Raw genomic sequence first — 19483 nt, 5'->3', positions numbered from 1 at the left:
TCGTCTGAGGGAATACGGATGGACCCTGAGAAGGTTAAGGCTGTAGTGGAGTGGCCAAGTCCAGATTCCCGTAAGGCCCTACAGAGGTTTCTGGGGTTCGCCAACTTCTACCGGCGTTTTATTCGCAACTTCAGCCAACTAGCCGCGCCTCTGACTGCCTTGACCTCCCCCAGAACGGCGTTCAGGTGGTCAGACACAGCTGAGGCTGTGTTTGCTAAACTGAAAGGCCGCTTCGTTTCAGCCCCCATCCTTATTGCCCCTGATCCATCACGTCAGTTCGTGGTGGAGGTCGATGCGTCAGAGGTGGGGGTAGGAGCAGTGCTGTCCCAGCGTTCTCCCACAGACGACAAGATGCATCCCTGCACGTTTTTGTACCCGTCGTTTATCGCCTGCTGAACGTAACTACGACATTGGTAACAGAGAGTTGTTGGCAGTAAAGTTAGCGTTGGAAGAATGGCGTCATTGGTTAGAAGGGTTGGGGGTACCTTTTATCGTCTGGACCAATCACAAGAACCTAGAATATATCAGAACCGCCAAAAGATTGAACTCCAGGCAGGCTCGGTGGGCACTTTTTTTCGGTCGTTTTGATTTTTCTCTCTCGTATCGCCCGGGTTCCAAAAACATCAAACCCGACTCTTTATCGCGTATTTTTGACCGTTCCGAACGCCCGTCTACTCCCGAGTGCATTTTACCAGAGACTCTATTCATCTCTACACTCACATGGGAGGTCGAGTCGAAGGTCAAGTCGGCCTTAGAAGGGGTAACGCCTCCGCCCGGTTGCCCACCGAATCGTTTGTTTGTGCCGGAGGGATTACGGTCCGACGTTATTCAGTGGGGTCATTGTTCCAACATGGCTTGCCATCCAGGAGTTAATCGCACTAGTTTTTTAGTCAAGCAACGATTCTGGTGGCCACTGATGGCTCGTGACATTCACAGTTTTGTTTTGGCTTGCTCGGTTTGTGCCACTGGTAAGACTTCCAATCGACCCCCAGATGGGTTACTCCAACCGCTGCCTGTCCCTTCGAGACCCTGGTCCCACATAGCGCTAGATTTTATCACCGCCCTCCCACCCTCTCAGGGCAATACGGTGGTGGACCGGTTCTCGAAGGCGGCTCATTTTATTCCCTTGCCCAAATTACCCTCAGCCAAGGAGACAGCGTTGACCGTTGTTGATCACGTCTTTCGCTTACATGGCCTCCTGATAGACGTGGTTTCTGACAGAGGACCCCAGTTTGTGTCCAAATTTTGGCGAGAGTTTTGTAAGTTACTGGGAGCGACTGTCAGTCTGTCCTCAGGGTTTCACCCCCAGAGCAATGGTCAAACCGAGAGAGCCAACCAAGATTTGGAAAGGGTGTTACGATGTTTGGTCTCCAAGAATCCTTCCTCCTGGAGTCAGCAACTTTCAATAGTGGAGTACGCACACAATACGTTGCCAGTGTCATCCACGGGCCTATCTCCATTTGAATGTAGTGTAGGTTACCAGCCACCAATTTTTCCCAGTCTGGAATCCGAAGTCGCGGTCCCCTCCGCTCACGCCTTCGTCCAGAGGTGTCACCGCACATGGACTAGAGCCCGTGAGACTCTACTCTAGGTGGGGGCGCGCACCAAGGCTAAAGCCGATCGCCACCGGTCTAAGCCTCCCGTATACGTCGTTGGTCAAAAGGTGTGGCTTTCAACCAGGAACATTCCTCTCCGCTCCGTTTCTAATAAACTTGCTCCCAAATTCATTGGCCCGTTTACTGTCACCAAAATCATTAGTCCGGTGGCAGTCCGCCTCAACCTTCCTCCAGCGTACAGGAGAATTCATCCCGTCTTTCATGTGTCTAAAATAAAGCCCGTTTTTCGTTCTCACATTAATCCGCCTGCCCCGGTTCCCCCCCCGCCGCAACTCGTAGATGGGGAACCTACATATTCGGTCAATCGTATACTGGACTCTAGACGGAGGGGACGCGGTTTCCAGTACTTGGTGGACTGGGAAGGTTACGGTCCGGAGGAGAGAAGTTGGGTTCCTGCTAGGGACATCCTGGACCACTCCCTTATCGATGATTACAATCGACAGGTAAGGGTACCTGGGAACGCCAGGCGGCGTTCCTAGGAGGGGGGGGTACTGTCACGATTCATGGATTCATTGACTCGCCCTCGCTATGTGAGTGCGTGTTGTATGAATGGGCGCGGCTCATCAGCACGGCTTGTTATCGCTGATGAGCTGATCAGCGCCAGCTGTTCTGAATGAGAATGTCCTATATATTGTTTGTCACCTCGTCTTGTCTTTGTCAGATGGTTGTGGAGGTTCACGGGCTCAGCTCACAGTCTTTTCCCCTCGCTCCAGTTCCTGTGTTCCTGTTCTGTGATTCATCCGCCTGTTCTGAGGATCGGATGCGAGTTCCTGTGTTCCTGTTCTGTGATTCATCTGCCTGTTCTGAGGATCGTTTGCGGATCGTCCGTTTGCTGTCTGCCCACTGAGTCCTGCGTTGCCGAGCCTGTTATTCTGCTATCTGTCTGCCATCTGAACCTGCACGACCGCTATACTTTTGTGTTAATAAACACCAGTATTCACTTGCTATTGAATCCTTGACTGTTCATTTTGAGCCATGACAGAATGTGCTTGTAAAATTGTTTTGGATGTCTTCGCCGGAGAAAGCAGATTTATCTTCAGACTGCAAATTAAACATTAAACACTTCCCCCACCCTCTCCCCTCCTGAGACATGGTAAAGTATAAGGGGATTAGGGAGGAGTCATTTACACTGGAACAGCTCTGAAGGATTCTAACCCAAACTGATGAATTGTGATTTCATCGGTTTCCATTTTTCTTTAGAAACAAATCAAATGCAGATGTTACTTAGGAAAAACCATTAACCATCAATTGCAGCCAATTTTCAGCTGCACACCTGTAGAAACCAACTTTTTTTTTGTTCATAATGTCTAGATAAATGTTATATATACAAATTTAATCATTTTATATCATTTCACTAATTAATTAGCACCTTATTTTAATAACATTTTATGTTGTTGTAATGCTGTTTACCGTTGCTGTCGAAATATCTCCAAGTTTTGTAATTTTTTCATAAATCATTACTATTGGTAACCTTTTACTGTACGTCTGTGTGTTTTGCAAATATTTAACCAATGAAAAGTATTAGAAAGAGGTAATGACTAAACCTCGTAACTCCATTGGATCTTCAAACTGTCAGTATAACTCCACCTCGCCTCTAGCGTGAATGAAGTGCCGCACACATTTTGGACCATCTCTGCATGTTTGCAATGCAAGGGTTAAAAAAAATGGTTCTTTGAATAAGTACAGCATTTTCTTTACTCAAGAAACACTATATATAGCTATGATAAACTTTACAAATTGTAAGTTTATGAAAACATCAATGACGATGCACTTACTGCCTTTAGATGTGGCTGTTCTAGACGGGCAAAACATGTCCGAAATTCTCAAAAAATTGCTGGTCAAAAACCTCCATTTAAGCTTGTTTTTTGGTAAAAATTGTAATATTATAATGACACATGCAATTGTCTGACCAAATATAAAGCGACAATATGAACTTTGACAATACAATGTTTAATTATTTAAAAAAAATACTGTTTTTTTTCCCATTTCCTGAAAAGTATTTTCATGGTTTTGGACATGCAAGGTTTCCGCCCAAGAGCAACGATATTTTTCTTGTCATTACCTGTTTTGTATATAATGCTTTGGTAATATTGTATGTAAACCCAATCATGCCAATAAATTACTTTAAAATTGAATACTGTACACATGTAAAGGTGGCTGTATGGATTGCACGAAGACAAAGGGGAATACAAAATAAATTAATTTCATTTATAAACAAAACAAACATGCAGGAGATTTCTGGAGCAAAACTGTCCAAATCACATAAGTGTAAACGAGAACTGGTCCAGAGTAAAGGAAACACAGGGCTGTAAATACAGTGACAGAACAAAGGAAACCAAACTAGTAGACACATATGCAAACAAATGAGGACATAATCAGCAGCCTGACCGGGAACAGGAAAACAGGAACAAAAACAAACTAGAACACAAACAAACCAACGTACTCCTGACAAAACGTCTTTTTTGCTGATATATTGTAGGAAAAAATGTAATGTCGTACTTAATAAAATAGCTTTGCTACTGAAAATTGACTTTAAAAATATTTTAATTGACAATTCTCATTTTTTAATTAAATATTGCAGTATTTATTATATATCACAGCAATGGCAAACTACAACAATCAATTCCTGATGGACAAAATCAAGTCCCGCTCAACATTTTTTCTTATTCAAGTAGCCGTTTAACTCGGATATACGTCACAATAAAGGGAAAGACTATCAGAACTTTCATTTCAAACTCACAGTGTTGTTTTTAGCAATGCTACTGCTCAAACCTGGACACATCAAACGCTCTCCGATCGGCCCTCATGTTAATACACTCAACCAGATGAATTCTACAGTATCAATGCCAAGCCTGCATGTACACTATCTAATCTAATCCCAGACACCCACACATTCTTCCCCAATGCTCCCTGTGGTGTGTGCTCATGGGAAATCATTAGTGGCCGGTCTGAAACATGGCCCTTTCCTGCTGTAATTTACTCTGTGTTGTGGGTCTGTGTCCCTACGGCCTTGATTAATGTGATTGGGTGTGTGTTTGTCTCTGTGTTAGTGTGTGTATCCGGGCCCTTGGGGAGCTGTGGCACAGGAGTATAGAGATAGTTTGTATATGTGAGACTGTGTGTGATTGTTTCTCTCATTAGAGGGGTATTAATATCAGGCGGGCAACAGAGGATGTGCTGGCTAACAGTAACACTGAGATAAGAGGCGTCTCACAGAGAGGCTCTTTAAATATCCAATGCCTTTTATCTGTACCTCACACACCCCTGAGAGAAGCATTAGGACACACACACACGCACACACATACACACACACACACACACACACACACACACACACACACACACACACACACACACACACTCATGAACAAAAAAACAAACACTGTTTTTGCACCTCGTTTCCACCAGAATGGTTCACATGCACTTCATTACATCAGAGCGCAATGTTTAACATATATCTTCAGCTGAAACAATGGCTTATCAGTACAGCTGAAAAGACAAAAGGGATAGAATGTGAAGGTTAAATGACAAACGAGGCCCAAGTAGACAATGCTGGGATTTCTGTTATAATAAAGCAATAACCAATTCAAGACCACACAATGAAGTGATTTTACATCTACTTAAGGAGTTTGAGCAAACATCCAATGGATGCAGGATGACTTAAAATAATTTAATTAATATTTATTTATATAATTAAATAATCGAAACTCTAATTGAAATTAAAATGCTAAAAATACATACCGTAACATAACATGTAAATGACAGAACTTTGAACTTTAGAAAGTATATTTATTTATTATAAATATTAAATAAATAGTCTTGAGTTAAAGATTTAGTTTAAACTATTAAATAATAATATTTAATATTGATTTAAATATTAGCCTATATTTGTACACTGAATAAAATGTCCAAAAGGGTGATTTTATTAAATTAAAAAGGTTGTTTTTTTAGGTACATCCGTCTGTTACGGGGAAAATATTTCAAGCATAAAAAACGTACACAGTTGACAATAACTGTTACTCGAACTGTTACTAAAACACATACAATCAACATTTAAACTCAAATCATATTTTTCCTCCTTCAATAACTATTGTTTTTATTGAAGAACATACAGTTTGAAAATTGCATTGAGTGAGGTTAGTGTAAAGAGGGGTGCAAAAAACTGCAAAAAAACCTTGTAATGAACGATCAATGTTTATACTAATACTAGTAATAATAATCACAGCCAGATTTTTTCTGAAGAAAATGTGAGTGGTGCAAAAGTTACTAGCACTAAATGTAGCCGAATTTAAGTGGTGTGCAGCAACAGGTCTGTGTGGGATGTTTTTTTTTTTTTTTACAATGGTTTTGAATACGGCTCATCACATCAGATGTCAGGAGCAAGATCCATAAGCGTAGATTTAGCTAGGGATGACATTTTCCCAAACAGCTTGTCTATAAAACAAACATCATTCTGACAGAGCATTTGGCGGATAGTAATGCGTAAGATCCGTTTTGAGGGCATATGAAAGAGCCACGTCCGACTGAAATCACGTAAGAATACAGCGATTTCTTGGAACTGTCTTTCACAATTCTCTTTGGTCAATGGATGCATAAGCTGGAGTGATTCCGAGAATATGCAGCAAGTGCCAGAGGTCATGAGCAGGGGCATCACTAGGCCCCATTTTAATAGGGCTTTAAAATAGAAAAGAGTGATAATATTTCACAATATTACTGAAGTAAAAAAAATTGTAACTTAAAAAAAAAAAAACTTAATTCAATCAAGGAAAACCTTTCCACAAAATTAGTTTAGGTCTGCACAGCAACTGGTTAATTTAAGCAAATAAAACTCCACCTCTTCTTCGATCCGCGGGAGCCATTTTGTCTCCTCAAGATTGAAAGTCGCAACGATTAAGAAATCCTCGTTGAGCAACGCATTCTCTGAGGTTTTATCTGTGTTAAACTATGATATCAGTTATTGATGTATTTTAAATATCTACTTATTACTAGGCTTATTATTACTAGGCTTATTATACATGTGCATTGAAGTTTTAAAATGTATCTAATATAATACTTGAATTGAATTGAATGTTTTGGATACCACCATTAAATTATTGTTTTTATTATTATTTTACTGACTCCAAGTTCAGCTGTTAGGCCTACTTCTAGACTATGCCTCTCTTGGCACTGTGCATGTAAAATACCCCAAGTAGCAAGGGTTTTATTTATGGGAGATAAAAGGGCTGTCTACTGGTGCCAAGTTATCTTTGGATAACTCTGTTTTTTAGACAATAACGAGTGAAAATAGTTAGGTTAAATACATTTCAGTAGCCCTGTTTTGTTAAAAATCGATAGCTGTAATGCTTCGGTGCAGAAGGAAGCCTGTGAGCCATGAAGGTAAGTTTGCGTGCAGATTAGGCTAATTTCCGCCTATTAGACAGCCTAGTCAGCTCATCGTTTTTTGAATACTTTAGGAAGATGTATGTAACCACAATCATTAGCTTTGATTAGCTTCTTAAAGCTTTGTCTCTTGTCAAAAGGCTCAAAGCGACCGCAGACTCTGATGAACACTGCTGGCAGCAGCGACATCTGTGTCCGTACCATTCTTATCAATGACAGCGTAATCTCGTATCTCCCTGCTCCCAAGTCGCTAATGTTGGTACACAACAGTATATGATAGCATTATAAGGTATAATACCAACTTTAACGATACAATGTTTAATAACTCAAAAAATATGCTGTTTTTTTTAATTTCCTGAAAAATAATGGTTTTGGAGATGCAAGGATTCCGCCCAACAGCGACGATATCTTCTCAAGGGACAATACTATAGAAATGAAACTTGGATATGTTTTAGAGTAATCATTGTGCTGCTTGTATAGCAGTATATATTTACTGTCCTCTGAAAATAACTCAACATACAGCCATTATTGTCAAAATAGCTGGCAACAAAAGTGAGTACACCCTAAGTGAACATGTCAAAACTGTGTCCAAAGTGTCAATATTTCATGTGAGCACCATTGTTATCTAGCACTGCCTGGGCGTGGAGTTCACCAGAGCTAAACAGGTTGTTGCTGGGACCCTCTTCCACTCCTCCATAATGATATCACGTTATGGATGATGGATGTTAGACACATGGCGCTTCTCCACCTTCTGCTTGAGGACGCCCCACAGGTGCTCAACAGGGTTCAGGTCTGGAGACATACTTGGTCACTCCATCACCTTCACCTTCAGCTTCCTCAGCAAGGCAGTTGTCATCTTGGCGGTGTGTTTGGGGTCGTTATCATGCCGTTCGGCCCAATTTTCTTGGTACTCCTTACCAGGGCATCGCCACACATTCTGGACACCATCTGAGCCAAACAAGTTTGTCTTAGTCTCATCAGACCACAGGACATGGTTCCAGTAATTCATGCTCTTGGACAGGTTGCTTTCAGCAAACTGTTTGCGGGCTTTCTTGTGAGCCAGCTTCAGAAGAGGCTTCCTTCTGGGACGACGGTCATGCAAATCGACTTGTTGCAGTGTGCGGTGTATGGTCTGAGCACTGACACGCTGACCTTCCGCTTCTGCAACCTCTAAAGCAATGCTGGCAGCACTCATGCGTCTGTTTTTTTAAGCCAGCTTCTGCACCTGACGCACAGCACGCAAAGCACAAATTTTAACTGCTCTAATGCAAGATACAACAATTTGTATGGTCCTTTCAAGCAGACAAAAACATGAACATGATGAATAGGACATGGTTAAACGACGCACAGCTATTATCACTTAGGGTGTACTCACTTTTGTTGCCAGCTATTTTGACAATAATGGCTGTATGTTGAGTTATTTTCAGAGGACAGTAAATATATACTGCTATACAAGCAGCACATTGACTACTCAAGTTTCATTTCTATAGTATTGTCCCTTGAGTAGATATATTAAAATGTTTGCTAAAATGTGAGGGGTGTACTCACTTTTGTGAGATACTGTATATTTCGTGTGTGTGTGTGTGTGTGTGTGTGTGTGTATGCATTTTTGATCAAATAAATGTAGCCTCGGTGAGCATAAGAGACCACTTTCAAAAACATTTAAAAAATCTCACTGACCCAAAACTTTTAAACAGCACTGTATGTTTTTAAGTTTAGATGTCTGGTTGACGTCAGATCTATTAGGAACTGTCACAGTCCCTCACTCATGACAGGTGATGTTCAAAGCTTTTCCCTCAGGAGTTCTGTCTGAGAGTTTCGAGGTGCAATGAGTGAGTGTGAAACAGCACAGGTCTGTTCTGTTCTCATCCTGAGTGTCAGGTGAGATGTAACTACAGCAGAAGTCTGCATGCACCTCCTCATTTACAGCTGAGAGGTCAGAGGAGGAGGAGCTCCACTCCCTCGGGCACACATCGGCTTCCGTAACATATTTCTGCTCACTCCATCACTTTCATGCACCCTAAATGTGTGCTTTTCAATCTTGTTCTCTCTCTCTCTTTCTCTTTCTCTCTCTCTCTCTCTCTCTCTCTCTCTCTTTCTCTCTCTTGTCACCATTGCTCCCTCACTTCTGCTCAGTAACTGGTAAAAATAGTGCTTCATAAATCATGCATTATTTTCCAGAGCAAAGAAAGAGGGGGCACACTTTAAAAGGAGAAATGAGAGATAGAAAGATCACATTCAATGAGAGGTTTGATGAGTGAGATGTCACACTGCCGCTTGATAGAACATGGCCATGGGGCTCTTCAGACTGGGATGTAATATCATTGTTTTACAGCAGAATTAGATTCAGGTAGGAACAAGAATCATTCTGGAAACCTTTGAAGGTGCTGAAGCCAACAGGATGAAAAATGGTTATCAGCCTCCAGGACAGACACTGTTGCAAGGATCGGATGTAGCTTTTGGTTTGACACTGGACAGTTTAAAGACAATCAAATTATACAGATGTAACATTTTTTATCCTATACTGTGAAATGTTAATTTTACGAATAAAAACGTGTCAAAAACATACAATTATATAAAAAAGTTCAAAAAAGACATGAAATTGTATCATTAGTTATGTGATATTTTTATATTATACAAATAATATATGTTTGTTTATTATTTAGTTACTTAGTTTAAGGTCATATTAAATTTGATCAACAACTTATGCAAAAATCCATGGTAAATAATATAAGTATCTGAAGGTTTCACATACATTTTTCTTCAACTGTACATTCTGTCAGCTGTGATTGCTAGAAATATTGCTAGGGAATATTCAATAGTCTTTTTACATTGGTAGAGAAATGTCCCTGTCATCCATACTCAAATCTACACCCATGTACCTTTGGCTTAGCAGTGTCATTTTGACACATTTAAAATGTCAGTCTTCCTTGAATTCATTCCTCCATGTACAAACCTAGAACACAGGTTACATCAAGGGAGGAAAAACCATCACAGAGATTTTGGCAAGCAAGACGTGTCCCTGGTTCAACATGTTTTGTTGATCCTGGAAAAACATTCCTGTCTGAAAATGTAGTCCTAACTCTGTCCCTACCCCTAAACCTAACCCTACCCATAACGTACAGTATCACTAAAATCAGAGGGAAATGATAGGTGAATAACACTGATGTAGAAGCACAAAACCCTGGTTGGAAGCCGAAACTTGACAAACTGTAAATGTATCCCTGAAATCTGATTGGTTGATTGGTATGTTGTTCCAGGATCAATAAAAAAGGTTGATCCAGGAGCATGTTATAATGGTGAAATCACGTTCACCAAAATCACAGTCAGTCGGTTCCGATTTGACGGCACTTTACAGCCAACTGACAGACAAACATGCTCAAACACCATCTTTGGCCTTATTGGCCATCCTCCTTTTATCTGGGTCAACAGCTGTTGATCATAGTGCAGGGAGGAAAAAGAGGATGAGTGAAGGAAAGAGGGTAACACTTTATATTACGACCCGCAAACAACTGCGTAAGTAAACCGAAATTACGGTGTACATTTCTGTAATTATAGTGTACTTCTGTGTAGGTATAAGGGAACAATATGTTAAGTTTTGGGTAATAAAAGGGTAACAAGCAGATATACAACCTGCAAAGAACTTCGTAAGTAAACCGAAATTACGGTGTACGTTTCTGTAATTATAGTGTACCTCCGTGTAGGTATAAGGGAACAATATGTTAAGTTTTGGGTAATAAAGGGGTACAACCAGATATACAAGCAAATTATTTATAATGTAATTATTTTAAAACTAACAGGTACCTATTCTGTTAATATATTCCAGGCAAAAATTGTACGTCTGTTGTATATAAAAGTTTTTATCACATTTCTGGCAAAATATGTTCTTGTGCTTTGTCTCGTAATCGGTCCTCATTTATGTCCAAGAGACTCAATAATAATCTTTTACATTTTAATCCTTTAATTTTTCATATTATAAAAAGGGTTGTGTGCTGCTGCGCATCCATGTGTGATAAGCAAACGCGCATTGTCGTCCATATGGTCCCGTATTACTAATGCGCTCATTAAATAACAAAAACTATATTGCGCCATTTACTTTAGACTTTAGAGCAGGTTTTAGTTGGTCAATGATGTAGTCTATTTTAGTTGCCTCAAAATAGCAACATGCCAACAATGTGCCTGAACACACCTCATTTTCAGACCAGAACGCCCATAGGCGCAAAATTGGGCGCAAATGCATTTGCTGTTTAAACAACATGGCGCTAAACGTGAAAATGATCATTGCGCCCAACTTCGGAAGAAAATTGAGGACATGAAAAAAGAAAATAAGCTGCTACCTATAAAAAATAAGTTTCGGCATTGATTTTTATTTTATTTATTTTTTTACAATTTGTTTAAACCATTTGTTTGTTTTCTCTGTTCAACTGTTGGCGATTATTGTTATTTATACACTTTGTACAGTGTGATTTCAAGATTATTTCTGTTCTGTTTACAGTTTGTACAGTGTTGATGTCATTTCAACATTGTGATTGTTTATTGTTAAACTTGTTTTAATAAATGTTTTTGGTTTAATTGTGCTACTGTTCTTTTACAAGTACTAATTTAGAAATTTGTTGATAATGCTAATGGTAAAGCTAGGTTTGTCTGTTTAAGCATACTGGTTTAATGTTCTATTTACCCTGTAACTACACAGAACAAGGGGGTAACAAGCGCCACTTTAATTTACAGCCCGCAGGAGTTACAATTACCCTGTAACTACACAGAACAAGGGGGTAACAAACACTACTTACTATGTAACAATACGAAACAACACTATTTCCACAGTAATTACAGAGAAAGGTACTCTTATTAAAAAAATATATAAAAAAAAACGTTTTAATTACACAGTATATTTGCCCTGACATTTAAGTGTCATTGCAATACAATGTGATAAGGTAAGTACTAAGTACTACATGGTACGTTCTAAATTAAAATCATAGCAGAAACTAATTTTTTTTGGCTTAACGTTAAGTAGTTTAGTAAGAAAAGCCAATAAATTCATACTGTGCTTACATGCAGCCATATATAAGTTTAATTTACAACCCACAGATGTCAAAATTACCCTGTAACTACATTGCACAAGAACATATTTTGCCAGAAATGTGATAAAAACTTTTATATACAACAGACGTACAATTTTTGCCTGGAATATATTAACAGAATAGGTACCTGTTAGTTTTAAAATAATTACATTATAAATAATTTGCTTGTATATCTGGTTGTACCCCTTTATTACCCAAAACTTTACATATTGTTCCCTTATACCTACACGGAGGTACACTAAAATTACAGAAACGTACACCGTAATTTCGGTTTACTTACGAAGTTCTTTGCAGGTTGTATATCTGCTTGTTACCCCTTTATTAACCAAAACTTAACACATTGTTCCCTTATACCTACACGGAGGTACACTATAATTACAGAAACGTACACCGTAATTTCGGTTTACTTACGCAGTTGTTTGCGGGTCGTGATATAAAGTGTTACCGGAAAGAGCACAAAACCCCTTTTCTTCAGCACTGTTCCCTTGAAAAGAAAAATGCACACAAAAAGAGCTTAAACTCACAGATAATCACACACCAGACTGCCACTGAATGTCATGAAGTTTCTGATCGATTCTCAACAAAAGCTGAGCTTTATAGTCGTTGAACTCAACCAAGGGCTTCGCTGTTTGTGAAGCTTTAGCTTTTAAAATTCAGAAACTGTATGGAAAGGTCACACACCTACACATGTGCTCTAACCATCAGTGTTGAAGAGTAGATAAAAGCATCAATGCCACAAACGTAAATACATTTTCAGTAGTGTGATGGTAGTTAAGATGTTTTCAAAGTACTGTAGTATTGTAGTAAGCAGAAATGTAACATTACAATTTCTACAATGTTGTTTTTTGTTACGTAGAATTTTCTACAATAGTCAACTTGCTCTCTGTCCTGTTTCATACAAACTCATGAATCAGTTTGTTTTATTTTTAAAAAATGATTCACACATGTAGTTGCAGGGAAGTTCGGTTTATTCGGGCAGTTTAAAGGAATCTGTTCAACATGATTATGAGTAAATAAATGTAAGGGATAATGTACATCCAGCTGGTTGTTTTCGACGGGGTGATCATGAAACCGTTCATAGCAAGCGTAAAGTGCCGACTTCGGTTACCCTGATGAGCCAGTCTCAGGTTTTTCTTGGTTTGATATCAGGGGATAACATACAACTGGATGGTGCGATTGACCAATCAGAATCAAGCATTCCACAGAGCCGTGTAATAAGAGTAAATGACAGCTAAATATCAAAGCAACTTCCTCAACACTAACCATGTTTCCATCCAAATTGTGAATTTAATTCAAAAAATTTAAATATTGCAAACACTAAATGTTGACCTGACCTGTTGAGGCAAAATCACAGGACTTTTTTGAAGCACATTGAGGAATTTATTTGGTAAATGTATGATAGTTTGTGTACAGAGCTCCACATATGACATGCAGAAAAAATGTATATTGTGGCCATGAATTAAGAATTCGTTCCTACGATTTAATTCGGGCCATGTTTTATTAATTTACTTGCTTGTTTTAGTTAAATCGTGATTATTTTTGCCTTTGTTTTAGGTAAATCATAGCCACGTTGTACTAATTTGTACCCTCTTTTTAATTTAGTTAAATCATTGCCACAAATCTAACCACCTCAAGTGAGACAAGTGATTTTTCTAGGGTAATTTTATTTCTTTATGTCTATTTTATTTCTGTTGAAACCCAGCTTGTGCTAACCTCAAACTTGAGACACGCTCTCTCTCCGTCACACGCACTGTCCTGTTATTAAGCAATAAAGTACAGAACCAGCTTCACGAGCGTCAGTGTCAATAGCACTTTACGCTGAAGGACGCATTACCATATATATGGAGGTCTGGGTGAACATACAAACACCTGTACTGAGTAAACACAGACTTTAATATTGTATCTCTCTCAGATATCCAGAAAATGGATTGACTGAACGTTTCTAGAGCACACATATTTAGCAACAGAGACATTTGCAAGAGAGATTTGGACATTAGATATGGAAATATTATTATTCAGTGTGATGGCATTTATTAACAGCCTTTGGCAATGTGTAGTGAGGTTATTTTTACGTGTGCATCACACTGTAGAGCTTTAATGTGAGGTTACATGGCCAAAAAGTATAAGATGTAATAGTTCCTCTAGGACCCCGCTGTTAAAACTTCACAGGAGCCCCATCAAGCAGCCCGATTACCCCTTCAGGAATAAATAACATGTTCATATTCCTCTTATCAAAGGCCTCTCTGATCTCCACAAATACTGCGTGAACCAAACACAACCACAGTCATAAACACACTTACACACCCACGCTGTACCGGCGAACCGAAGGTGGAGTATTTTACACATCGCGGAGGAGGGGATAAGTGGAGATGGAGCTTTGATGAATAATGTGAGTGCATTTCGCTGCAGCAAGCGAGTGTGTGAGTGTCTTACGCCAACGGGAAGCTAGGTGTTAAAGTGGAAAGTTTAGTACGTCGTCCCCATCATGCAAAAGCAGAACAAGCTCCACCATTGCTCACATTCAATATTTCATGAGCACTTGCCCTCCTGATCTCGCTAACATACGCTAGCAATAGGAGTGTGTTATTGCTGTTTAAACTCCTCCTGCCCCCGTGAAAGGGCCATCAGCGGAAAAGGTTTGTCGGTTCCTGGAGAGCGAGGGAATACTGTAAGTGTTCGGGTAAAAATGTTTTAGAGTGTTCTTATGCAAGCAGCGGCCAGATGAACACATCTGAAATGGTTAACGAAGGGAAACGAGTGGGACAATGTTAAACGACGAACTTACTCTAATTCATTTGTAATACTGCAACTTTTTTGGTTACTGAAATGTTTCTACGGAGGCACGTGGTGATGAAAAAAAAAGTGAGATTGGAGGAAAAATTATATCTCAACGCTTTGGCATTTCCTCTCAAAACATTTGTGTTCCGTCACAAAAGTATTGTTTTCCCCAAGAAACTGCACTTCTCTCGCATAGTTTTTCTATCCACCTCATATGATTCCCCATCACCAGTTTTACACTCACCTGCAAAGTTTTGCAAGAGAACACAAAAGCACTGAAATATCATTTTCCCTCCCATTCCATTTTTTTCCATCACCATGTCCCTTTAGGGCAGTGGTATTCAAATGGCGGACCACGGTCTGGTTCCAGACCCTGGCTTGGTTGCATCCGGACCACGGGAAATAATTGCGTCATTTTACCGTTTCTACAGTTTAAAGTGAGCAGCGCGGCAAAATAACGGAGCGGTTCACGCCACAAGAGGTAATGGTCTTTTCCCTCAGGAGTTCTGTCTGAGAGTTTCGAGGTGCAATGAATGAGTGTGAAACAGCACAGGTCTGTTCTGTTCTCATCCTGAGTGTCAGGTGAGATGTAACTACAGCAGAAGTCTGCATGCACCTCCTTTACAGCTGAGAGGTCAGAGGAGGAGGAGCTCCACTCCCTCAGGCACACATCGGCTTCCGTAACATATTTCTGCTCACTCCATCACTTTCATTTTGGTAATGGTCTTTCGGCGCTACATCATCTAATATTTTTATCAAGAGAGCCAAACGTGCTTTATTCAAGCCCTTTACACTCCATGCACGTTGCCTCTCTCTCCCGCTAAAGACTAAAGTGCCACATTAAGAGCTGCAGATGACGTGGTTATTTTAACAACAGTAGCAAAAACATGGTGAGCAGAAAAATAGATACTTTTACTAAAACACTGCAGAAAACGAGAATGCAACAAATACAATTATTTTTATCTGTCATAAGGATGACTCCGACCAGGTCTGTGACAAGTTCACGCGTGACACCTTTAGATGTTTTGCTTTTTTCATACATTTAGCATTATTAATCAGCATATTAAGAGCATTTCATAATAAACAATGTTATGATTTGGAAAATTATTTAGAGATGGCAAGGGAAGACAAAAAACTTTAAAAATCAAGTTAACTGTTTCGTGCTCATGCTGAGAGTTTTGATTATTAGATTAAGTATGTTGTTTGTTTTTACTAGTTCATTCAATATAAAAATTGTCCATACTGTAAATGTATGCGTCTAAATGTAAAAAAAAACATTGGGAGAAATATTTAGTAAAATTGGTAAAAATGCTTAGACATCACTGCTTTGGCTCTTAGGGCCCAAGATTCTCATCTTTGATGACTATTTTGAGTGTTTAGGATTTATTATTTTACAAAGTACTACTGCTGCCCTGATGGAAATGTATAACTGTTCCAAAAACTCCAGACCTCAGCTGGGAAGGTAATATAGAGACGGGACCTCTTGGAACTTTAATTAAATACCCCTGCTTTAGGGACTCCATAGATTTTTGTTTTTTGAAAAATACATGTGTATATTTTCAGACCTTAAACCATCTTTTGGAGAACCATACATTTAAAAAAAATTTTTTTTTTTTTTTTTTTTTTAATAATTATTGAGATAATATATAATATAATATATAATAATGAATAATAGTTAAATATACACATTATGCACTTTGTTATCTTATAAATCTAAACAAATGAAATATTACCACAGTTTTATTTGTTTAGTATACATTTTATTGTTTAATAGTAAAGGCTAATTATAGGATTGCATTTACACGCCTCTAAAAAGACTGAAAAGTCATTAAAAAGTCTGTGCAAATACACATTTTGCAATAATTGTTTTAAATTTATTTAATAAAAATTGCGTTACACTACTTTTTTTATATTTATTTGTTAAAAGTACTAAAATAATCATTAATGGCCAGTTCAAATAATTGGAATTGTGCCAGCTATTACTCTGCATGTATAGATGTCCTGAGAAATCTAGATAGTTTTTTATTTTATTTTGATAGCCCTAGGCTCTGTTAACAACCAATCAGAAAACTAGCCAATCAAAAAATCCCTGTGAGTCATTTCACTCATTCAGGTCTGCTGACATTGGGTTTGCTGACATGTCTTTGTAGGTTGAAGTTTTGGGGAAAGAGTGTTAGCAAAATGGCTTAAGTTATCAAAATGGCTGAAATCGCCTACAACGCTCAAATTTGCACCCTGTTACTGAGACCATGTGTCACTCACCTGTGCGCTGACTTTGTTTTTGGCCACCACAGCTTGTTTGAGAGCCTGTCTGATAATGACGTGCAGTCTGAGCACAACAGACTCGATGTCCTGCTCCCCTTTCATGGCAGTGGCGAGTGATCCCAGTTCCTCCACGTATGCCCTCCAGTGAGGCTGCACCTCCGCCGCCCCCCCTAGACACGCTCCCATGGTGCTGACGCACAGAGGACGGCACGGCCGGGCCTCCAGCAGGCCTTGACAGTGAGGGCAGTACCAGAGCTTCAGCAGCGAGCGCCCGCAGTCCCTGCCCGCTCGCAGGTGCTGGGTGGTGTTGACAACTTCGATGCCCAGGTTCAATGCTTGCAGGAAGACACGAGTGGCCAGGAGCGAGCGAGACAGCCGGGTCATCATCATCTTGGGAAACGACCCGAATGCAGAGGTTCCCCGCCAGGCCCCACGGAGGCATTCTTCCGAGATGCCCGTCACTGCCCCGTTGCCAAGAAGACGCCTGTATGTGAGAGGAAAAAGGCGGGAAAAGAATGTAGAGACCATGTCGTTTACATTAGCGTCCGAGCCCAGGATGTAGAGAGACATGTCCATGAATAACTGTGTTACGGCTCCACTGGCTCCGGTGCCCAAACCGGGAAACTCCTCCCGTATCAGCGTCAGAGAGGAATTACGACCTAGACGGAGCACCATGTCAAAAGCCTCTGAAAAAAAAAAACAGAAAGAAAGAGATGAATGGAAGGGTAATAACAGAGTACACTAACTCTCAGAAAAAATGGTGCAAAAGCTGTCACTGGGGCGGTACCCTTTCAAAAGGTACTAACTGCACACTTTAGGAGTCAATAAGGTACAAAGGTGTACACTTTGAAGAGGTACCACCACTGTGACAGCTTTTGTAAAAAAAATTCTCTAAAGTATCCTAAACTATTTGAGCACTGAACCATTCAATTTAGTTTAAATATAATCCTTTATTTCACAGAAGCCACAGACCAGGAATAAGGCTAGGGCCAAAATGGCAGACAATTGGATTACATCAATGAGCTTGTGTTCTGATAGACTTCAGCCCTTTAGATATATACAATGATTTTAATTATGTTGACTTCTTTGGGCTTTTTCACACCAGACACGCATAAATAAAAACGGCAATCATGCTCGGATCTGCACCAAAGCAATCGCTTTGAGTTCACCTGAACAAGGAGGTCTCGGCCCGATTGAAAATGAACTCAGTTCTCCTGAGGTGAGAAAGCAATCCAACCAAATGGACCAACGAACCAAGCAGTATCAAAATTCGTAATGGGAAATGTTATATAAAATGCAGCAGTATCTGATTCTGTGAGTGAGCACATTAGTTATCGCAGTTGAAAACCAAAGAGCGCCTCTTCATCTTAAAATGTTGTATAATTGCTCTTCTCCATGCATTGCAAGAATACTGTCCCGGCCAAGCCTTGATTCCTGCTCTAACTGCATTTTAAATTACATATACTGTATATATTTGGAACAAAGCAAATGATATACAGGTCTGAAAATGCACTTAATGGCTCTCAAACATGAAAATACACTTTCCAAAATATATTACATTAAATAATTACATTAATATTAAATGTATAATTTTCCAATTTAATATTAGTAATTACGTATTGCCTCTGACTAATCTTAAATACTTTTTTTAATATTACATTACATATTTACATATTACATATAATATTTAGACTATATAATATAATTTATTTGAGTCAAAAGTACTTAGACATTCTATAAGTACACTGTAAAAAAAGAAAAGTTGACTTTACTTAAAATTATAAGGCAACTTGCTGCACAGATTTTTTGAGTTGACTCAACTAACAGAGTTTACTCAACTGGAGTTGTTATGGTTGAGTCAACTCGACTATAGAGATGTTTTAGTTGAGTCAACTCAAAAAAATCTGTGCAGCAAGTTGCCTTATAATTTTAAGTTAAGTCAACTTTTCTTTTTTTTACAGTGTAACTATACTATACTATAGGGCTGGGCGATATATCGCATGACATTGTTAGGCGCATCTCGTCAGTAAAGCCGGTTCCTTGATTAGTAGTAAATCGCCATCACCTGCTTTCAGATGGAGCGGCATTTACTACACAGAGCCGTAGTTCACTGACAAGCTGAGCCATATCGCATTAATTATCGCAGGCGATACGTCCGTGATAATTAATGCGATATGGATCAGCTTGTCAGTGAACTACGGCTCTGTGTTGTAAATGCCGCTCCATCTGAAAGCAGGTGATGGCGATTTACTACTAATCAAGGAACCGGCTTTACTGACGAGATGCGCCTATCAATGTCATGCGATATATCGCCCAGACTTACTATACTATCTAGAACTATACTAGTTCTGTACTATAACTACA

General features: G+C 39.5%; 1 protein-coding gene across 1 annotated transcript in view; it reads right to left on the bottom strand.

Annotated features, from left to right (window-relative positions):
* gpc3 (glypican 3) overlaps positions 1–19483 on the bottom strand; it is a 158681-nt gene that overhangs the window by 66063 nt on the left and 73135 nt on the right. Inside the window, exon 3 of the mRNA XM_084132913.1 lies at positions 17117–17805. Within this exon, the coding sequence (XP_083989039.1) occupies positions 17117–17805 (689 nt within the window). The remainder of the gene's footprint in view (positions 1–17116; positions 17806–19483) is intronic.

The sequence above is a fragment of the Abramis brama genome (assembly GCF_963993115.1).
Source record: "Abramis brama genome assembly, chromosome: 13".
NCBI lineage: Eukaryota > Metazoa > Chordata > Actinopteri > Cypriniformes > Leuciscidae > Abramis > Abramis brama.
Note: the sequence above shows the minus strand (reverse complement) of the source record. Positions and strands in the feature narration are given on the sequence as shown.